The following is a 23,261-nucleotide window of genomic DNA, read 5'->3' on the forward strand; positions in this document are numbered from 1 at the left end:
ATCGCCGCTTGCCCCTCAATCCCTCCGACTCCCAACCTCCGATATAAAGTCATTTAGTCCTGGGCTGTAGGGCAGTAAACAAACTTGGAAGCGAGAATTAACTGGGCTTGGGCATTCGTGTCTTAGTGTAGGAAATGCCTCTCATCGTGCCCTTTACTCACACTGGCGGCCTGGCTCCGTGGAAGTCGCCCCTAGTCTCTCGACAGTGGACTCAGACGCACGAGCGGTGCTAAAAACAGAAACATTTTGGCTGCCATCATACAATAAATGTGAAAAATCTTTATTTTGTGCAGAATCGGCCTATTGTGTGGAGTTTTTATTTTCATGCATAAAAAAGAAATTCAGTCATACCAGATTCCTAAGTGGAGAGAGGAGAATATTCCTGTTGTGACGTATGCATCTGTATATTTAAAAAAATAAAATAAAATAATAAAATCCGGCAGTAAAGTGACATCTTTGCTATATTTCTGTGAGATTTGTGATCCATGGAACAGACGCTTCTTACTCCTGAATTGTATTTCTGAGATATGGATCTCGGTGCTTATTAATGTACAACCAATCTGTGGGGGGAAAACTAATCCAGTTCTTGAGCTCCAGGCACATAAAGTTAGGAACACGTTATTGGGTGGGTAGAAAGGAGACATATCTAATTTGGGGACTTTGCAGCCTCACCAGTATGCAAATAATTCAACAATAATACAGAATAAATAGCTTCCATTTCCACCACGGCTGCTCTCTCTAATCCCTACAGTGTGTGTTTTCCAACAATTATCTGGCCTAATTCTCTGTTTTATTGCTTAGAATTTTAATGCTTCGAATGTGGAACATAGATGTTTGTCAGTAAAATCTGAAAAGATTTAAGGGTGACTTTTCACTGACATGCAGATAGTTTATGGGAACAAATGGCGTCAGCATTTTTGTAAAGAAAATGTAAACATCACATTAGCCCCGGATCCCCCCGGCTCTTGGGCTGTAGGAAGGGACACCGACCTCATAGAGGGTGACAACGCATGCTTGGGCCCCGAGTGAAATCGAGTCTCCCGCCAGGTGTATGGTGCCGCCCGAGACAAAGGTTTCTCTGTGCGAATAAACTGAGCATACAGTTCAATACATCCGTGTATTTGCAGGGCTATTTAAGGTATTATAAGGTCTGGTACAAAACAATAAAAATGCAGATGGAACTATCAAATTTATCAAGCTGCTGCAATAAATCCAGATGCTCTCCAGAGCTGGCAAGGTGATGTCAAGAAAGTTAAACTTGAAGAATGAGACTTGGATTTCTAAATGAGATCAGGGGAAAAAAGAAAGCAGAGTTAATAGGGGAAATCAAGACGGAAACAGTCAACACTCCAGCTCTGTTTGGGAGAGGGCTTAGAAATCAATTCTTCCTGCTTGTTCTAAAATGGTTCTGCCAAAAAAAAAAAAAAAAAAACCCGACACTGTTACAGACTTTTTATTTTTTTGGTTTATTCGGTCTTCTTTAACACAGCCATTGTTAGTTCAACAATCTAACGTTTGGGGTACATTATTGCAAAATGGGGACATAGCTGTGTAGGTTATGCCATCAATATGCCGGTTAATCCTATTTTTCTGTCTATAGCACAAAGTATCGTTTGTTAATACTGTCTTGGATCACTTCTATCTGTACGGTTACTTACGGTGAGTGGCACGGACTAAAGGTAGGAGTTTGCTCCCTGGCACAAGTGTCTCTAAACTAAAATAGTTTCCTTACAACATTAGCATTCTGTAACCAAAAGTAGATAAAGCAGCATTTTAGTAGAGTGTCAGGCCATAGTAAAAATTAGCCTGTCTGAACAAATGTGCACATATACGTAAACACTAGCATGCTTTTGGAAGAATCATATTAATATTCTGTGAAATTAATACATAAATAAAATATGACCTGGGATGAAATTAGCAGTATGTGCAAAAAAAAAAAAAAAAAGGAAAAACAGAACCCTTCCCTTCCAAAACCTGATGATTTTTAACATCTTCCAGGCCTACGTTACATCATCCGGAGTGTAAAGGTCATTTCAAAGTTGGAAAACCAGAGAGACTAGTAGGATCCAACTTCCTACAAGAGACAGTGCTTATGAATTTTGAAGACTTATGTTCATTCCAATGTTAATGGGACAACATCCTTTTAAACCTCCTTGGAGAAATATTTGGATTTCGTTTACGAAGAGAAATGCAGCTTCAACACAGTAAAACTATGTTTTTGTGTTTTTTGAAAATATTAGAAAATAAAAATATTGCAAAGATACAACCTATTACTCCTGGCTGTAGGACGCTCTCTAGAATTGCTAGTTAAGGAGTGGAATACTTGAGTTAATGCTGTAAATATTTTATCTCTAAGCACGTAGTTTTTCTCTGGCTTCATTGTCTTTGGCACGCTTCCTTTCCTGTTTCTCTTATTTTCCCACTTCTCCTTCCTTTCTTAGTTTTCTCTCCCTGACAGTCCTGCCTTTTCTACACCTTACTTTCTGATGATTATAATCTTTCCATTTTTTTTCCTTCATTTTCAAGGACACTGGTTACGTGAATAACCAACTGAACCTTCTCTTTCAGCCTTTTTTTTTTTTTTTACAAAGTTGGGTTTTTCCTGAACACATAGTCACTCTTCAGCCTAAATACACACGTGTATTATACATCACACACTTGAAATGCAATCGTGAGGATTCACGGAGTTCTGTGAGACTCAGCATAGTGCTGGGGCGCTGGTCAGCAAGCTGGTGGAACGGTGAGGAGCGAATCCCGTTCCACGACGAGGATCTTGAGTTGCCTCTGGCTTTCCTCACCCCGTCAAACCGATCAGCGTTTTGCGGCTGCTCCGTTTCTTCTTCTGTGCAGTCTTGGAGCGACTGTACAAACAGAGAGCCTAAGAGCAAGTTGGGAGCGGGGCTCGGACAGGTTGCCCTCGTACAGCGTACAGCTGGGTGGTGCGTGTGCTGCTAGGATGGAGGAGACGACGGCGGCAGGGCCGGGGCGGTGCTGGACACGTGCGGGAGCCGCCCCGGTCCCCCGTCACCGGGCACACGGGAGCATCAGGCGCTCTGGTCCACCTGGAGCACTGCAGGCTGCTCTGGCTCCTCATCCGACCGCTCGGCGCCCTCAGAGGCTAGCAGGTAGCCCCCCTCGTAGCGAACCTTCTGGGCCTGTTCCAGGGCCACCGACTCCTCTTCTTCGTCCTCCCTAGCCGTCAGGTCAGCGTCGCCCTCCAGGCCCGCGTTGGCCCCTCTGGAGGCCGGCCTCCCTGCCTCCCCGCCCTCGCTCTTCCCCTCCGCCGGGGCGCTGGCGAGGGACGTTTGGGAAAGGCCCTTGGCCAAGGAGCTCTGCTCCTGCTCCCCGGCTACCTGGTCACTGCTCCGCGTGGCTTCCCACCTGCTCTCATTTTCCGCGGGGCTCTCGCCCTCCCGGACTTTCTTTCGAACGAAGGTGAGGGGAGAGACCTTGAAGGGGGACCTTTTCCCTGAGGATATCTTCTGGTGATTGGAAGCGAGGGACTTCTTAATCTTCTCTCTCCTCTCTACGGATACGATCTTTGTCCCCAGCTTGTTCATTTTCTTCTCGATGTTCTGGCGAGAAAATGCTTTCTTGAGGCTGTCTACCTTCTGGAGGCCAGACCTTTTCATTTTCTCGGCCCTACTTTCTTCCATCGCTTCCTCCGAGCTGTCTTGCAGGGCCTCCTCGTCGTGGGGCGAGTCGTCACCCGAGGAGAGGTCCACCGTGTGCAAGGTTTCCTCCAGGGACTGGTTGTCCTCGGCAAGCTCCTCCTCGCCTTCCGCCGGCCTGGAAGCTGGCTCTTTCACAAACACGCCGGCAGGGATCTCATTTTCTTCCTGAAAAGATGGACAACGTGGGTTTCAGGTTAATAACAGGTTTCACAAATGGGCCTGAGCTGCTGCAACTGGCGGCAAGTCTCTTTCTGGCACGGGGGGCATGACAAGAAACCAAACGTCTGTGGCTTCAGTTTTCTGGAATACGAAGAGTTAATGCTAAACCGGTCAGGTCATTCCCCGGGGCTGGGGAACAGCCTGCGGCCGCTGGCAAGGCCTCGATCAGCCACAGGCAGGCGGAAGTGCGCTGTGGTCCTCATAGACCAGGAGGTTGCTTAGATAAAGGAGCTAAAGTAAGTCACTGGGAACCCAACGGCCTCGGTCCTAACGTCCCTCAAGGTCAAATGGCTCTGTTCCTGCCAAAACCCCACTGCAAAAGAGCCTGGTGGCCGAGTCAGAAGATAAAAAGATGGTGGCAAGGGAGAGGCTTGGACAGTCCTCACGCATCAGACACCACGCGGAGCCTTGGTGGGTTCCTCGCCCGGCCAGGGCTCAGGAAGGAAAGCTCGGCCCACCTCGGTCTCTGCTCAAAACCGCACACTCATTTTTCTGATGATGTGACTTCGGAGTAAGAGACGCCCGGGCCAGCCCCACGGGGGGCCCCAAGCCGCCGACGCCTTGAGGTCTAGGATGCCCTTTGTGGGCCCTGATAAGGAGACGTGGCCTGTCGTGGCCACTCTCCGTGCGGTGAGCAGCAACCCTGAAGTAGCTCATCCGGGCCCTGTTGCCGGCCACGGGGGCTTCCCTGGACAGGAATACTTTGCGCCCCGACCTAGAGCATGGAGTGACGGGGGCTCGGCAGGCGGCCCCTCCCCTGCGCTGTTGCCACACGCCTCTTCCTCGAGCTCCTGGATGCACAGGCGAGGGTGCGTCCCGCCCTGCGTCCCGCCCTGCGTCCCAGGGAGCAGAGCCCCAGACCTTGGCTCCAGCGCGCGAGGGCAATGGTGCCCCAGCACGGCCGGGGGGCAGGTGTCGATGCAGACCTGGCCGCGCAGCATAGGAATCCCTTTCGTTTTTTAAAGTCTTCTTCGAATGCTGGGTAATGAGAGCCAGCCGGCAAGGCGGCCTCACCTTTTCACGCAAAGAAGTGGCACGGGAGAAAGAACGTGGGACGGGGTCTTGGCCGCGCTGCGGAATGGCTGTGTGGCTTTCAGCAAATGACTTAATCTCCGTGGGTCTCAGTTTCTTCCAAATACGAACAAGAGAGTTTGACCCGGATTAGCAGCCTTCAGACTGCACTCCCAGGGGCGCTCGGGGTCCTGCGGGGAGGCCCAGGCGGGCCAGGCTTCAGAGCCTACCCCCACCCTGGCCTCAACCACAGCTTCCGTGTCCGGATCATGTTGTGGACTAACCCTCAGGCTGAGAAGTGACCAGATTTTGTGCATTTAAAAGTCTATCTGGGGTCCACACTTCATGTAAAGGTCATGGTAACAGCAACAATTCCCCTTCATCTTGCAATTTTGATTGACCGAAAAGTAACACTGGGGTTATGATCAAACGCATGCATATTTTTTCGCTTTGTGCTTACAAAAACGAAATGAACGAAGTTCGATATAGGGAAACGTCAAAGTCCCTCTCCTGATGAACCACTGAACGGTCGAACGGTCATACTCTGCGAAGACGCAGCCCCGGGGCTCCCCCTCACACACACATACTCCTACTACAGTCCTTTCCGTAGATTGGTTGGAAATGAAAGATGAAGTCTTGGGTAGAGGTAAACGGCAGAAAATCTGGTCAAATAGACTCTCTCTTAGAGTAAAGAGATTACAGATTCTGTTTCCCAAATCTCTCTCCACAACCGCCAATTTCGAATGTCATAGGAAGTGAGTCAGGAACACAGGGTAAGAGACAAAGTAAAACAATGGAAAAGAGGGATCCCTGGGTGGCTCAGCGGTTTGGCGCCTGTCTTTGGCCCAGGGCGTGATCCTGGAGACCCGGGATCGAATCCCACGTCGGGCTCCCGGTGCATGTAGTCTGCCTCTCTCTCTCTCTCTCTCTCTGTGACTATCATAAATAAATAAAAATTAAAAAAAAAAAAAAACAATGGAAAGGGGTATGGGATTCCCATGAGTCGTTGACGACACAGTTGCTCTAGGGAGCAACTTTCCTATGTTGCAGGTCTCAACTCGCTTCTGTTTCGCGGGCCTGTACTCTCCACGAGGGTGGCCGCTTTGGTCTCTCGCTCACTGCTGGGCCCAGCAACTGGCATACTTCGTGGCAGCTCAACAGCCATTTGCTGAGTGAGCGCACGCCTGTTGGGTAAGGGGGCTTTCCCAGGCTTTCCCAGCAAGCCGCGCAGGTGGCCCTACCCGCTGGGGACTACAAGGGAATGGGCTTAGCTCTGTGTCTAGAAGAAAGTTCGTTGATCACAGCTGCCATCGGGAAATGACATTAGGGAAGCGTGCGGTCAGGTGAGCCAGCGACGTGTGGGAGGCATACGCTGCACAGGGAGGGCAGCTGGCAGATGCTGGGAGATCCACGGAACTCCACTTGTGGTTTTTTGTTTGTTTGTTTGTTTGTTTTAAGATTGTCCTCATTTATTTGACAGAGAGAGAGCAGAATAAGAGAGAGCAAGCGAGCACATGAGCAGAGGGGGAGGGAGAAGCAGATGCCCCACGGGGCAAGGAGCCTGCCTGCCTTGGGACTCGATCCCAGGACCCCGGGACCCCAGGACCCTGGGATCGTGACCTGAGCTTAAGGTGATGCTTAACCGACCAAGCCACCCTGGCGCCCCCAAACCCACGGACTCTTTGTGCGATGCTGGGACATTGATACAAGAGCTCTTAGGCCAACTATGAAAATAAACACGGCGGGAGCAGACAGAGTCCAGAATGAGCCGGATGTGTGTTTATAAAGCTAGAAACAAGTGAGACGTGTCTTTTTGACTTAACTGCTTTATGTTTCTTTGTCACTTTAATTACTGGAGCAGCGGTTTGTGTTCTGTCTACCGGGCGGCGTTTATTCTGTGGCTGCCCGGGGCTCCAGTCTGAGGCCGAAGGCCTTCCCTTCACCCAGGAATCTGCGGGTGTCCACGCACACGCGGGGCCTACTTGTCCATTGTGTGTCTTTAGAAGCAGAAAGATATGGACACTCCTCAAAATCTCTACTGCTTCTGCAGAGTGCACGCACCATGCTGGACTCTGAAGTGGCGGGGGGGTGGTGGGGATGATAACCGGCTGGCATTTGGGGCAGGAGATCTTCTGGAAGCGCATGGGCCCTGGTGCCCAGCCCAGCACATGGGCCCTGCCCCCCCCCCCACACCTCCTGGAAACACTTGGCAGCGCACCTGTCTGCAGGTGACAGGCACTTCCCTCCAGCCTCCTGGCCTCACGTTTTTGATCTGCCTTAGGAGATGTAGGAATCTCTTACAGATTCCCTAGTGATGGCTCCCTGGGGGGGGGGGGGGCAAGTCCACGCCCTCGGCCCCGTCACCCCCCCCCCCCAGTTACTCCTATAGGCCTCTAGGTCTGCGACCCCTAACACGGCAGTAGGAACCCCGTGGGCTGCGCTGCTCTCTTGGGCACGTCCACCGAGCAGGGCTCCCCGAGCAGCTGCTTGCCCTACAGACTTACTGTCAAAAAGGTCCTGAGCCGCCGCTCTGCAGCTGCTGCGGGTTCTGACCATTCACAAGAGCCCTTAGGAGTTCTAGGAGAACTAAGGAGCACCCTCCAAGCACGCACGAGCGATGGGCTTGCAGCCCGGGACGAGAGGAGGGACGCAGAGAACTCTCGAGGAGGGCACGGTGCTCCTCACACTCTGGCTTGTTTGCTACTTAGATTGGTTCTCGGGAACCAACTGTCCCAGGTGTGCATGTGGATCCCAACGCAGAGAACCTTGCCCACCTGCCGAGGGCCTCTTGGGTTGGAGCTCCTGGAAGCTGATCCTTGCACGTATGTAGAAGAATACGCTTGAGAAGAGAAGGCCACCCTACGACCCGAGTTAGACAAGGAAGCCGAGAGTAAAAGCTTGAACAAGGCGAGAGAAGCGAGCGGTTCGTGCTTGTGTGTCCCTAACTCATCATCCCTGTTGGTAGAAGAAACGGGCTAGGGCTGTCACAGTCCCGCAGGGATGTGGTGACATCCGGAAGGGATGGGAGGACCGTAAATCTGTGTCCGTGGGATGCTTTATCCAGTAATCTCTAAATACTAGTTATTAAAATGGAACTATGCCCACCTGACATTCTGATTTATAGGTCTCTTTTACACATTGATGGTTTTCTCCAATTTGTGTTTCTGAGCTATAGATTGCCAAGTGGATAAAGCCATTGATTAGAACTGCACCCCGAAGGCAGCTGTCGGTAGAATCAGCAAGTCATAAGAATAAAATGCATTAGTTATAATCCCTGAGCAGTCTTTCACATTGAGGAGGATTTAAAAGTTTCATTATTTTTCAGTGTTATCAAGGGTTCAATTCTTTTTTAAGATCACACTGGTTAGGTGTTCTTTGTTACCCACACACCAACCCCCCTCCCCCAAAACGGAAAACAAATCATTCCGAATTATTTAAAAGCTGATGCCGAAAACCCAGTAAACATGAACTTTGTCATAGCGGGAACAGTGTTTGTTTTTCTTTACCCTTTTTGCAATTCGACTCCGTAATTGCTATTATTAATAAAATGAAAGCTTGCTAGTCACTTTCAGAAACAGAGCCTCTGCTTCTTTGATTAAAAAAAAAAAAAAAAAAAAAAAAAACGAGTTTACACTAAACTATTATTAGGGTACTTTCCAGATCCAAGATACTTGATTTGGTGATATTAATATAAATCCCACGAAAAATAATTAACACAGTGCAGAAGAGATCTCCTAGAGGATTAAATGCCAAACATGTTTCGTGCAAGGATCCAAACTATAGGACCTGAGCAGCTCTGGAGAATGTTTTTCATTCACTCAATTCTAACAGACCCAGATCACAAAACAATGGGGGCGGCAACATTTACGGGGAAGGGCTGCATCTGAGCAACAGTCCAGTTTTTCCATAAATAAGAGAAAGGAATGATTCTCTTGAAGGAACAATAATCAGTTATTCACTTAACATGCCTGAGGCAGTGCTCACATTCAGTAAGTGCAAATAATAATAAGAGCTAGTATTTTGTTTATCTCAGAAACCAAAAGGATAAGTCGCGCATCGAAACCAGTGCGCCCTCACGGGGACGTTCATCGACGGGACACCCACATGGTGAGCTGTCACATAAAGGGGCCTTGGATTTTCTGTATTCCCGGTTCTTCGACATCCGTAATATCTGTAATAATTTAGCAACTTTCAGAGCAGTGGCTTTGGATAGAGGAAGTAGGGTCTTTAAAAAAGAAATCAGCTTTAAAATAGTCTGAAGATGTTACACTTTTAGCACTTTTCTCAAAACCTGATCTCATCGAGAGAAGCCAAATGATGAATATTTGAACACATTTATAGGCCTGATCCTCCACGAATGTATCCATAGCAAACACCCAACCTCTACTCTTTTCACCCAATTTCACAATTTTATGTGGTTGAAAGTGTAAGCTGTCCATGAGTACGCTCATTTTGTTCCCTAGATTTGAAATCATTCCCAAGCCGCTCTTTCAGATAATCATGACTAAGACCTTCTGGCATAAGTGGCCACCACACCCTCCCGGCCAGTTCCCTGTGAAATTCTAGGCTCTTCAATCAACAGAGAAAATTCCCTTTTGAGGGTAAATTCACTGATTTTCTGTATAAATTCTATTCTTAGGGAAAGGTGGCCCTACGCACCGGCAAAGCAAGCATCAGTCTTATTGTTAGTCTTTCGCATTTGCTTTTTGATCGCCAATCCCTCTGAGTCTTATTTCATTTATACTGGGTCCTATCACAGTATTTTGAGTTCCAACATTGACCTTAAGCTATTGTAAAATAATGTAAAAAAGGAAAGCTGCTAAGTTTAACAAGGATCTTACAATTTGTTTCATTGCTCAAAGAGAGATGAACATTCTCCAGTTTTAGATACTCCTGGCTATAATTTGAGGTAATTGCGAAAGGCACCAGAGTCTGTAAAGCCACGAGGATGTGGTAAGTTCAGCATACATTTGAATAAATAAATAAATATTTAAGATTTTATTTATTTATTCATGAGAGACACAGAAAGAGGCAGAGACCCAGGCAGAGGGAGAAGCAGGCTCCATGCAGGGAGCCCCATGGGGGACTCGATCCCAGGACTCGGGGGTCACACCCTGAGCCAAAGGTAGATGCTCAACCACTGAGCCACCCAAGGGCCCCTAAATAATTTATTTAACTTATATTTATTTACTTTTTAAAATATTTTATTTGAGAGCGAGAGCGAGAGAAAGAGCATGAACGGTGGGGAGGGGCAGAGGGAGAGGGAGAAGCAGACGCCCGCTGAGCACGGAGCCTGTAACGGGGCTTGATCCCAGTACCCCAAGATCATGACTTGAGCTGAAGGTAGAGGTTCAACCACCTGAGCCACCTAGGTGCCCAATGAATAATTTATTTTAAATAGGACAAAGTTTGGGGTTTACAAAAATGCTGACGTGTAAGGACCTCGTAGACAAACCAACTGAGCGACCAACCAAACGGCACCTACAGATCTCGGAGGACACAACAGGACTTTACTAGAAACCTAATCCTCTGAACACTATCGTACTAAATATGCTCAAGTAAAGTGACAGATTTTCTTTCCTCTCTCTCTCTCTCTCTTTTTTTTAATTTTCACATCAATTGTTTTTGTCTTAAATTAGAAAACCAATGAGTTTAGCAAGGGAAAGTCTAGCATGGGGTTCAACTGGACTGAAAATGACAAACTACTTATAGGGTGGTACCTGGTATATTATCTGCCCTCCTTACTCTCTTACCCACCCTCTGCCACTCTGTGAAAACTACTGCCACCGGCAGGGTCTATTTTGGGTAGGCCCTTTGGGCAGAGTCCTTTGCTCTCATGGTGTGTTGGGGGCACACAACTGATTTCAATACGGAAGTTATCGTACAATGTATGGCAGGGAGTCGAAGAGTGTGGGTGCGTAGGTGTCTTTTCATAAATCCCATAAGCATAACTGTTTTAAGATCCCGAGTAGGGTGGGGTCATTTTTTACTCAAGAGCCATATATCGAACCAAGCAGAAGGATGGCCTCCACTCTGTGCCAGGGCATTTCAGATCCGCCCAGAAAGAGCTTCTACTCCTTGAGGTCCTACACCACGCCAGTCACTTAGCATTCTAAATAGGTTCTTCCTTTTATTCCTCATCCTGTAAGAGAGCTAGGAAAGGAGCCTTCATGTGTAAAAGCACACGGTGAAATCAATTTTATGTTGAGATCACATCCCGGCCTCATGGCCTGCTTACCAAGTAACGTCAAACAAGAGACAGACGTCCTTGAATCTCAGCATCATCATCTGTGAATTGGGGACAAATGAGATGATGCACAGAAAGCCACTTAGAGCATGCAGGGATTACTAACAGGGCTCAAAAATATTTTGTTCCTATTAATATCCTCAGTGTACAGATGAGAAAACAGAAGCTTGGAGAAGCTACAAAGTGTGCACAAGATCACATATTTGGCAAGTGGTGAAACTAGAATATGAACCGGTGTCTATGGGACAAAATATAGCTTCTCAACCCTGAACCTGGAGCACTTTCCAGCACAAGTTAGTATTTCATCCACTGGCACAATTACTACCGTGGAAACCCTACTTTATGAGAAAGAACAACCCTGCCATGAAGAGACTGCACCTGTAGTTGTTTGTTTGTTTTCAAAATAATCATCTTACAATGTCTTGAGAGTTGAGGTTACTAATATCCTTCAGGCTACTGATGGGTCTTCCATGGCTTAAAAAAGGTCCGGTTCCTTGACTTTAGTCCCTTGTCTCCTAAACTGTTCTTTCAAAAAATAAAAATAAAAATAAATAAAAATAACAAAAGTGTCCTGGGGCACCTGGGTGGGTCAGTTAGTTAAACATCTCCTTGAGCTCCCGTCATGATGCCGGGTCCTGGGACTGAGCCCTGCATCGGGCTCCCTGCTCAGGGGGGGAGCCTGCTTCTTTCTCCCTCTGCCTCTCCCACTCCCCCTACTTGTGCTCTCTCTCTCTCTCTGTGAAATAAATAAATATCTTAAAAAAAAAAAAAAAGCGTCCTTTGGGGCTGCTTGCTAAGAGGTGCAGAATGGGGCCTGAATCCGTTGCTTTGGATTCTCTTAGCTGCCACCTGGTCTCGAGCACCGCCGTTGCGCCCTTCACTCACTCTATGGGAGCTCCTACCATCTCTGGCTACAATTTCACACCTGTCAACCCGATGTGGCAAAACAGGAGACCGTGGTGGGCTCAACAGCGGCCCAAGCCTTTAAGTTCCCCAACCGTTGTTTTTTTTTTTTTTTAAGTCAGATTTAGAATTCTCTTGAATTTTTAGTCACGTAACTTCTCCATCCCTGTCCCCAATATCTACAGAGCATCCGTGGCAAAATGAAACATAAATCGATCGCGACGAATTATGATTTCCCTCCGAGAGGTGCTTCCCTCACCCCCTGATCTAATGGACAGAGGACAAGAGATAATCTCCCTGATTCACATGGGAAGGAGGAAAATTTCCTTTGATGACTCAGATTTAAGCATGTCCGTACAAGTTTGGTTTTGTTTGGAGACCAGTATTTAATTTAGAAATGCCTTGAGAGCTGAGATTCCGAATATCTCTTAGGCTAATAAAGTAAGGATCTTCCATAGCTTAAGAAAGGCGCAGTCACTGTATCTCTTTTCGGTTCATCTGGTGCATGGAAAGCTATTCCATTTGCATGACAAGCTAAAAACCGTCTGGGCTGCAAAAGCCTGCGAGGTATAGGAGGACATCAGCTGCCTGAAGCTTTACATCAAGCGCAATTTGGGGAGGACAAAAAAGCAGCCAGATGAGTCTTTCCTTTTATGGCGGGAAGGAGGCTTAGGTTCTAACTTGGCAGAGCAGATTCATTTAGAAAAAAGAAGGCTCCCTCGGTTTAAATTCCAATTTCTAAATCTCCCCTGGGAGATGAAGGCTCTTCTTGTGTGCCTTTCACAATCAAACAGTTGGTTATAGCCTCTCCCATGCACGGCTTTGAAATCCTCCCCTATTCACATGGTCACAGGGAGCCGGCCCCGGGGCAGGGTCGCACTTGCTTCCTGGGCTCCGCCGCAGGCCTGGCCGCGGTCCACGGGGCGGAAGGGCCTCCCCAGTGGGCAGGGCTGCCCTGGGGCTCACAGGTGCCCACGCGGCCGAACAAGGGCCCCACGCAATCTCCCTGTCCCCAGATACCCTCTTGCCACATTAATTGCATCACTGATGCATTAAAAAAAAAAAAATTAAGTGGCCTTTTTCTTCTAAGGCAACCATTGAAAAGAGAAAAATATTGAAGACCAGCCTTTGTAACTAGAGCTGATAACCCCGCTCGGATTTCGCCTTCCAGTCGGCCTTTCCCGAGGTGGTGAGACCCGAACCTCCCGCGCCTGTGGGGAGTTTTGCTAGAGAGTAGCAAAGACTGCTTCGGCCAAAAGAATCTTAAAGGAAGGGACTAGTTCAAGTCTAAGGGCCTTGGTCTTCAGTACTTGGTCAACGCTTAAAACGGTCCTGAGTTTGACCTCTTGGTTAAAAACAGAAAAACAACAAACAAACCCAACTGACACCATCATCTCATTTGGAAGCCCGCACAGAGTGAATAAACGGCCTCGGAGGGGGATCCCTGGGGGGCTCGGCGGTTTGGCACCTGCCTTAGGCCCAGGGCCTGATCCTGGGGTCCCGGGATTGAGTCCCACATTGGCCTCCCTTTGTGGAGCCTGCTTCTCCCTCTGCCTGTGTCTCTGCTACCTGCCCCCCCGCCCCCCGTCTGTCATGAATAAATAAATAAAATCTAAAAAAAGGAATTAAGAAGTTCCTGATCATAGACTCATTTACTTGCAAACAAAACAAAAAAACAGCCTTGGAGTTACCGAGCCCTGTGCGGTTCACAGCTGCGCTCAGAGCCCTGGGTTCCTAATGCAGAAAGACAGGTGAGGGTGGCCAGGGCATGTGCACCTGCTCGCCCTCCCCTCCTGTGTGGGACACATCTAGGTGGCCCTGGCCTGCTACGCCCTGGGCCTGGCCCTATGTGCAGGTTCCATGCACGGACTGGTGCTGCTGGCAGGTGGAGATGGCAGGCAGGGACGGCAGGTGGGGAAAGGGTGTCAAGGGTGCTGTCCTGGCAGGTGGGGACGGCAGGTGGGGCAAGAGAGGATGGCAGGCAGGGATGGCAGGTGGGAACAGCAGGTGGGGACAGCAGGTGGGGAAGGGGCATCAAGGGTGCAGTCCTAGCAGGTTGGGACGGCAGGTGGGGTAAGAGAGGATGGCAGGCAGGGATGGCAGGTGGGGACGGCAGGTGGGGACAGCAGGTGGGGAAGGGGCATCAAGGGTGCAGTCCTAGCAGGTGGGGACGGCAGGTGGGGTAAGAGAGGATGGCAGGCAGGGATGGCAGGTGGGGACGGCAGGTGGGGACAGAAGGTGGGGAAGGGGCATCAAGGGTGCAGTCCTAGCAGGTGGGGACGGCAGGTGGGGTAAGAGAGGATGGCAGGCAGGGATGGCAGGCAGGGACGGCAGGTGGGGACAGCAGGTGGGGCAGGAGAGGATGGCAGGCAGGGACGGCAGGTGGGGACGGCAGGTGGGGATGGCAAGTGGGGACGGGGCATCGAGGGCGCGGCCCTGGCAGGAGGGGACGGCAGGCGGGGCAGGTGGGGACAGCAAGTGGAGACGGCAGGCAGGGACTGCAGGTGGGGCAGGTGGGGACGGCCAGTGGGGACGGGGCGTCGAGGTGGGGCCCTGGGGGGCTGGGGGGCTGGGGGGCGGGGGCCGGGGCGGGCCGAGGACTGACCTGGAAGACGAGCACGCGGAAGCGGCGGCGCGCGAGCAGCCGCGCGTGCTGATGCTGCAGCCGGGCCACCTGCGCGCCCCGCCGCTCCACGCGCTCGCGGACGGCCTGGGCCTGGGCGCTCAGCCCGCGGGCCTGCCGCAGGAGCCCGGCCACCGCGCCGTCCGTGGCCGCCTGGCGGGCGCAGAGGTCGCCCAGGTCGCCGCGCACGCGGCCCACCGAGCCCTCCAGGCCCGCCTGCCGCCGCCCGAGGTCGCGCTGGCCCCGCCGCACGGCGTCCAGCATGCCGGCCAGCTGGTCCAGCAGCGCGAGCACCGTCACGGCGCTCACCTGCGCGGCGCCCACCTGCGCGGAGCCCCAGGGCGCGTCCCCCGGGGCCCCCGGGCGCGGGCGGCGGCTCGGCGTGGGCGGCGCGGGCGCGGGCGCGGGGCCGGGGCTGGCGGGCCTCTCCTGCCACGGGGCGGGCCCCGGGTGCCGGCTGTCCTCGGCGGCGGCCAGGTGCTCCCCCATGGCGGGGGGCGGGGGGCGGGGGCCCCGGGGTGCGGGCCTCTCGGGCGGCAGCGGGCCTGGAGCGCAGGGCGGGGGCTCAGCCCGGCACCAACTGGCCGGGGCGCGGCGTTCCCGCGGCTCTTAAAGGCCCTGCTCCGGGGCGGGGAGGGATGGGGGGGCGAGGGCCCCGGCCCAGAGCCGCTGGGGCCCCGGAGCATGCACGCCCTTCCTAACCCGCTCCCCTGGCACGGGCCCTTTCCTGCAGGCTCAGCTTTGCTTTCCTAGCGCTCTCTCCCTTCAGAAAAGCGGTTCAGGCCCATATTTCCATCATGACTTCATCCAGAGGCGGAGAAAAACACGCTGGCTTGGCTCAGCTCCACAGCCTCCCGTTGGCTACGGCCAGTAAACTTTTCTCTGGCTGTTGTGCTGCAGATGCAACACAGAGCGCCTGTGCGTGTGCCTGTGCCTGTGCCTGTGCCTGTGTGTGTGCGTGTGTGTGTGAGAGAGAGAGACCTGGCTGCTCTGCTGCGGATGCAACACAGAGCACCTGTGCCTGTGCCTGTGCATGTGCATGCGCGTGTGTGTGAGACCTGGCTGCTGTGCTGCAGATGCAACAGAGTGTTTGTGTGTGTGTGTGTGAGAGAGAGAGACCTGGCTGCTGTGCTACAGATGCTACACGGAGCGCCTGTGCCTGTGCATATGCCTATGCGTGTGTCTGTGTGTGTGAGAGAGAGAGAGACCTGTCTGCTGTGCTACAGATACAACACAGAGTGCCTGTGTGTGTGTGCATATGTGTGTGTGAGACCTGGCTGCTGTGCTACAGATGCCACACAGAGCGCCTGTGCGTGTGCCTATATGTGTGTGCATGTGTGTGCGTGTGCATGCGTGTGTGTGTGTGTGTGTGTGTGTGTTCCTGGCCACAAGTTCCGGTAACGGAAAGTACCGTTTGCATCTGCCCTGGAAGGACGGATGGGCTGCAGGAGGAAGGGTGTCCCCGCCCGGAGGGGCCAGGTCTACACCGGCACCCGCAGCCCAGCTGGGCTTGTGAGTTTCCAATTTCCAAAGGAACGGAAGGGACCCTGATAAGGACGAGGGAAACAGCCCAAGTCTTACCACTCTTGCAACTGGGAGTGCAAAGCAAGTTGAAAGAGCCTGGATTTCAGGAGCGTGAGAGCACGCAATGCTGTCATAGTGTAATACAAGGTGAATTTTTGACTATTATTATTATTTTAGATATAGAGTGTCTTTTGAGAAGTAAAATTGAAAAGGGGAAAAAAAAAAGGAACACGCTCCCCCTCCAAAAAAAAAGTGTAGTCCCTTGAAGAACCTGCCCTGCTGGTTGGGTGTAGGGGGCTCTGCCCCCCATACCTCTCTCTGCGAGTCATTTATTGACACGCGCCCCGAAGTGGACCGCTGCGGGTGGAGCTGGGGTTTCTGGAGGGCTCCTAGTGTTTGACATTTCCAAATTCCTGCTCGGTGAAGTGGCACACCTGTTCCGAAGCACGGCCCTCCCCAGCGGAGCCCGTGGGACGCCGGGCTCCGTCCTAAAATGACTTCACACGCGTGAATTGGTTCTAAATGCACCCAGGCTCTCGGGGAGTTCGTAGCAGGCCTTCTCTGAGCGGTCCTGAGATGATGAATGCCAGCTCCTGCGGGGTCGGGGAGGGATAACGGAGAAGCACCGTTCTTCAAGGGCAAAAAGCTCCACGCAAGCCAATCAATGGGCAGGTCATTTGTTGTCACATTTATTGAATTTGTGAGTCCCCGCTCTCTGCTTAGTTCCAGGTTTGGCGAACTATTCAGGGGATATTAGGGAAGCATGATCTGAGACTGCACCTGCTGCTTAGGGAGACAAATTGAAGATATTTACAGAGACCCCTAATTTCCTCAGATCATTGGTACCCCCAAATCCACTCAAAATGAATCTTTTCAAATAGGGACAGTAAAAGTGAAGACATTTGGTCGGGACTTGATCTTTAAACAACATAAGAAAATCGTAAAGTGAATTTACCTTACATTTAACAAAATTTAGTTGGTCAGTGATGTGTTAAATATCAGAACAAAGGATGAATCGAGTGTTGATTTTGAGAAGCATAATTTTCAAACACAATTACACGGTATCATGATACAATGTCCTTTTACGTTTGACTTCTGTGAGCAAATCATAAAAAGGGTCATTATTGCAAAAATATTTGAGGGCTTCATCAGTTTTCCAAGAGCCTCTCTTCAGTTTTGACATTCAAATCATTCCCTTTTCAAGCACTTATTGTGCCATCATCTACATGGATTTTTCTTCTTCTTCTTCTTCGAATGTTAACTATTCCAGCTGCAGATTCTCATTTGTCAGAGGACTTGTCCATGATTCAAGGGTTTCTTTAACATTACCTTCATCAACTTCATGATTTCTTACGTATTTTGAAAGATTTCCAATTTCACATTATAATCACTTTGCCCTGATTTTGCATTGATTTGCATTGATTTTGCATTGCGTTGTTAGGTACTGAACCATCAGTTAGATGAGTGGAGACACTGGAGACCTGAAGTTGGGTGGGGACGGGGGGAGACAAGCTCGTCGTCAGATAGGGTGAAAGGTTTGCACGTGGGCTTATTTATTTTTTAAAAGTAATTTTGAATGACTCAAGTAACAACCGTTGTCTGTTGCCGCGTAACAAACCGGCCTGAAACCCAGTCAATGAAAACAACAGCAATCAAGTTTTAGGTACTTATGATCCTGTGACCGGCTCGGCAGGGCTCGCTGAGAATGGGTCACCTCTGCTAGGTGTACTCACTGGCCTGTGACGCGTTCCGGGATTGTCCCAATCACGGGTCTGTCTCCTTAGCCGGAGTGAGTAGGCTGCTGGAATTTCTCTCTCCTCTGTCTTCACACTCCAGGGACGCCCCTCTGATCTTCCTAGTAGGGAAGCCAAACTTCTTAACATGCTGCCCCAGGATTCCCAGGGATTGGAAGCAAAAGCTTCAGGATCCCCGGAGGTGAGGCTGTGGAGCTGTCCCCTCGTCACTTCCACCGAGCTTCTTTAGGTCCAGGCAGGCCACAGACCAAGCTCAGAACCAAGGAGGCGGGAAACACACTCTCCCTCTTTCTGCGGGGAGCAGCAGAGTCCCATGAAAAAGGGCAAGCGTCACGGGGGGATTGCTGTAGCCGTCTGCAGAAACCATCTACCTCGACACGAATATGTTCTTCTTTCAAAATATTATTACAAATAAAACTGAAGGCCCTTTCAGTCACCATTTTCATCCCATTCCCTCTCACCTCTTGTCAGAAATAGTGATATTTATGGATTTGGAGTATATCCTTTGGAAATTATATATTTTTTAATTTTTAATTTTTGGAAATTATATCTATATGTGATCCTAAGTGAACAGTTTTGTGGTATGATGTCATTTGCTTTCTTGCACAACGTTATGATCCACAGGCCCGCTGAGGAGCGGTATAGTGAGGATCTCATAAGAGACTGCGACGGAGACTCTAAGGGCATCACGAGTTTGTACGGGCAAAAGAGGCCATAAGAGAAAGCCCTGTTGATGGGTTAGAATCTGAGGTCATCCTGAGCAGCCACACGCACCACCATTTCGCTGACCTAAAATGGAGTCTTATTTCCGTCTGGGAGAAATTAGTGAAATTTGACAATCAACTCCTAGAAGAAAAATTAGTCAGTTTTTAATTGAAAAATTAAATCTACTTATTACGCACTATGTGTTCCTTAGAATCTAGGTAGTAAGGGTTAGACTCGAGACAACGGCAGATACGAGTCTCCTAGAGATTTTTGACCGTGTGAGAGTGACGGGTTTAAGAACTGGTGTGGCAATGAATTAGGTAGGTGGATAAATATTGGGTATGGACCTCTGGGTGTGGTGCTGGAATGGGTCACCACGAGAGCTTTGGTCACAACAGGGTATGGTCGGGGCTCTGAATGCTCCAGCTGCCCACCAGCTGCCTGCTGTGACCAAAGCTCTCTAAATTACATACGCGCAGAGGTCATTCCAGGAAAATCCTACTTTATTACTGGCTAGGGCATTGGTCTCAAACTCTGTTTCCCATTTTGGATCATTAGTAAGGTTTAGTTAATCCTGCGGCATAATTTCTATGCCAGAGGCAGCTCAGTGAGCTTCTTGGTTGTGGATTGGCATTTAAACCCATACAGGAATCCTGAATTCTTGGCCTTACTATTGTGGCAGTGATTGGAGTCCTGGAATGATGATCCCGTTAGAAAAGAAAGCCCTTCTCCTCAATGGCTAAAGAATCAGAAAAGCTAAGCCGGCCACTCCGTGTGTCTTCCCCTTTGAGCCCCGTAGGGGTATTCAGAAGCCTTCCAGAGGTTGAGTTGCCTCTCGAGCGGGAGGTCATGTGGTTCTATTAACCACATGGAAAGAAAGAACATGACTTTTTTTTTTTTTTCCCCAAGGAAAGAAGAGGAGAAAAAGAAAACAAAGGAAAAGGAAGGTGTCTTCCAGGAGGAAGAGGAATCTTTTCACCTTTTTATTCTTCTCAGTGAAAACTCTTTCCACCACCCACCGTATACTGGTGAGGGCTCCTTATGTGGTCTCCTGGCTAAGATGCAACTCTCCATTGATCTTTTTTATCAATGAAAGTCTTTTGAGCAGATCAACTGACAGTTGTTTGTTCTGGACTATCTTCTCAAGAATGTAGAGCGAATGGCCTTGGAAAGCAGAGCAGTGGCAGAGGCTGGAGAAGGAGCAGAGGCTACGATTATTTGATGTCCAGGATAATAAAGGTCACGATTCCGTCTTGGGCAAAGGTTGGGCGGATTGTCTGCAGCCTTTTATAAAAGATTGGAGTTTCCTAAACTTGGGGTTCTTCCCCCGTGATGCCAATCCACAGCCTGTGTGAGACGCACCTCTACCCACCTCTGTGTCACCCCCGTGTGACTTGAGGAGGGGAGGGAAAGGGGACTGATGGGAACGTGAAATTTATTTGCCTGCCGTGCCCTGAGTCATAGTCGTCGTGTCTGAGCCGGGAGTCGAGTACCTTCTGCCGTGAAACTGGCAGGTTATCTTCTCTATTTGTGGAGGTGAGTGATCACTTGACCGCTCTGCACCGCATCCTGTTGCGGGCTCAGATGAAAGCGAGGGTATGGTTTGCAGAAGGCCTGACAGTCTTACCTTTCCTTTACCCTTTGCCAAGGCAACGGAGAGGAATTGAGTGTCCAGACTCCAGAAATATTCATAGAAATATGAATTAACCAGAAATATTGATATTGAAAAGTACATGATTACACGACCCTCATCTCTCCCAACCAAAGTCCCCATATAACCTATCAGTGATGTCAGAGCGACGTACAGCAGCACATAAGGAGATCCTGTACAAATGAGCCATGACACATGGATAATGTGTACCGTGCCCAGAAGAGGTAGATTCCGCTTCTCTCCCCTGAGCTGCCATTGAGGGAATGCCACAGTTTTTGGAAATTCTAGAGGGGCTTGCATCCTCAAGGACCCCCCCCCAGCCCCACCCCACATCTCAGACTCCCATTTCCCGGCGTGCCATTTTGGTAGGACCCCATGCCCGTCCGGTTGTGAGCTAAGCATCACAGAACTTACCCAAAGCATTCGCCAGGGTAGCGAATGTTAATGAAACTTCAGGGTCACAGTCAGGAAGATTTCTGACATCTTACTGTTTCTTCTCTTCCCAGTTTCCGGTCTTCCTGTTTTCTCCCGACCTCTACTTTCTGTTTCATGAAAGGGAATTTTACTCAAATACTGGCTCTTGGGTTTTATCCTCTGCCTCAAAAAGATAGATCATTGTTATTATCATAAAAAATAGTTTCCTATTTTCCTAAGAAGAATTCTGGTGCCAGCTAAGGTTAACTAAAATCTTTTTTCCATCTTGTTTTGTTGTCAAGATCAAGGGCAGGGAGATGACTTGGAACATTGTTTATTCATCATTGATTCAATCAACAAACATGCCTGAGCCACAGGCAGGTACTAGGAATATAAACAGCAAACGACACAAAGTCCCTGTTTGTCTGGAGCCTGTGCTCTGAGGTGTGGGAATGGAGACGGATGATAAATAGAAATACAATGTAATGTCAGACAGTGATAAGTGCTGTGAAGACAAGTAAAGCAGAATAAGGGCCGCGGAGAGCATAAGGGCCTCATCCTGGGGTCGTCGGGGCAGCCTTTGCTACAGGGTCATTCAAGCAGAGACACGTTGCAGGAATCCAGGTGAGAGGACAGGGCCTTCCTCTGCAGTGACAGACTGTCCTTAATACAGAGATGATGTCTGGGTGGGCATGCGCACCCCCAGCCTCAGAGGACGCTTCCCGGCAGGTTCTCAGCAGGGCGTCGACGGGTCGGCAAGCTCTGTTGGGTGGACGGAAGCAGAAGTGCTGTGGGCCCTTTGCAAACGCTGCCCTTCAAAGGATGGGCTGGGCGCTCCACTGGCCCCTGCGCTTCTCCTCCTTCTCCCCCTTTCAATGGATAGAAGATCCAACATGAAGGCTCTTTCTCCTCTTTTTTGCTCTCTGATAGCTCTCTCCCTGCCTCCCTCCTTCCTTCTCTGTTTCTCTCCATCCCAGCCCAGGTGATTTCCTCAAAAACAGAACAACGGTCAAGAGCATGGACTCCCAAACCGGACTTCCCAGGCTCAAGTTCCACCAACGTTGTGTGACTTTGGCCAAATTGTGTTTCATTTCTAGGCCCCAGGTTTTAGTATAAAAATGTAGATAATAATAATTCTGATCTTGGGGCACCTGGTCACTCAGTGGTTGAGCATCTGCCTTCGGCCCAGGGCATGACCCTGGGGTTCCGGGATCGAGTCCCGTGTCGGGCTCCCTGCATGGAGCCTGCTTCTCCCTCTGCCTGTGTCTCTGCCCTTCTCTCTCTGTGTCTCTCATGAATAAATAAAATCTTTAAGAAATAATGATAAAAATTCTGATCTTAATGGTACGTTGTCAGAAGGATTAAATAAGTTCCTATTTGTGAAATGCTTGGGTTTGGCCTGTAACATGCGAAACAACCTATGTGTTAAATACATACACGGAATAAATAAAAACTCTCAACGCAACTGTCTAGTTTAGCTTCATGGCTTTGAAGATGTGATATGATTTTTTTTTTCCAAAAATATGTTCAGGTTCTGTGTTGCAAATGCCACGTTCAAAAATAATACTTGAAGAAAAAAAAACAAAAACAAAAACAAAAAAAAACAAAAGTAATACTTGTTCTGTTGGCCCCAGACTTGCTCATTCACTCGGCCCTTCGTGGCCCAACCCTGCCACGGCCTTCCTACAGAAAAATAAGTCAACGACTTCAAGTGAGTTGCTCCATGTAGTGCTCCACGTAGACTTAGGCTCCCAGACAACGGACACACAAAATATACATCAAGGTTATGACCCTGGAGAAGTTCAGAGTCTTGGGAAAAGCGAGATTAATTTACAAGAAGCAATTAGAAGACAATAGAAGGCAAATACCTAACGGAGCCATGACAGGGGTCCCTTCTCCGTCTCAGGAAACCCCTTCTCCTCACAATCAGTGAGGTGTTTGCTTTTCTCATTACCGAGCCCCAAAGCAAACAGGAAGTGAGGCAAAGAGATTTAAATTAGATCGGGTAACTTAGTACTAATGCTTCTAGAATGAGCTTCTCCTGCATGTTGTCTCAAGGTACTAGACGACCTTGAAAAACAACAGTTGAAGGAAGTGGGCTGGGGTTCCACGGTTGTTTCTGCCCTAACTGCTGTGGGGGGGGGAACACAGTGCTGGGGACGGAGCTGCGAGGGGAGCAGATGAACTTGGGGCCCTCCTCCTTCCTCAGCCAGACAGGCCATCTCCATCTCCCCCCGGTTCCCCTTCTTCTTTCCTGGGCTTCTGCTGCCCTTAATGGAGTCTTCAATCTTCCCCTGGGAAGTGAATTCTAAATTCCCTTCTCACCTGATTCAAGGTTCAATAGGACTCGTTTTTAGTTCGTTGAGGTCTATTTTATGAATTTGGTCCTTGAAGGCTTATGACGAATAATCGAACGTGAGGAAGCCATACGATGTTCTTCCCTGTTTCAGCAAACACGCAGAAATCAAGGGTAACAACAAAACCTTCTTACTCTGTCTTAAAAGGAAGTTATATTAAACTGAAAGCTGTAAAGAAG

General features: G+C 49.6%; 1 protein-coding gene across 1 annotated transcript; it reads right to left on the reverse strand.

Annotated features, from left to right (window-relative positions):
* Positions 1-1,447: 1,447 nt before the first annotated feature.
* On the reverse strand, positions 1,448-15,166 carry CAVIN2 (caveolae associated protein 2). Its single transcript, XM_025441789.3, has 2 exons — positions 14,660-15,166; positions 1,448-3,839 (listed from the first exon to the last, which is right to left on the reverse strand). The coding sequence occupies exons 1-2, from the start codon at positions 15,164-15,166 to the stop codon at positions 3,045-3,047; spliced, it is 1,302 nt and encodes a 433-aa protein (XP_025297574.3). The 3' UTR covers positions 1,448-3,044.
* Positions 15,167-23,261: the final 8,095 nt, after the last annotated feature.

The sequence above is a fragment of the Canis lupus genome, chromosome 37, assembly GCF_003254725.2.
Source record: "Canis lupus dingo isolate Sandy chromosome 37, ASM325472v2, whole genome shotgun sequence".
NCBI classification, from domain to species: Eukaryota; Metazoa; Chordata; class Mammalia; order Carnivora; family Canidae; genus Canis; species Canis lupus.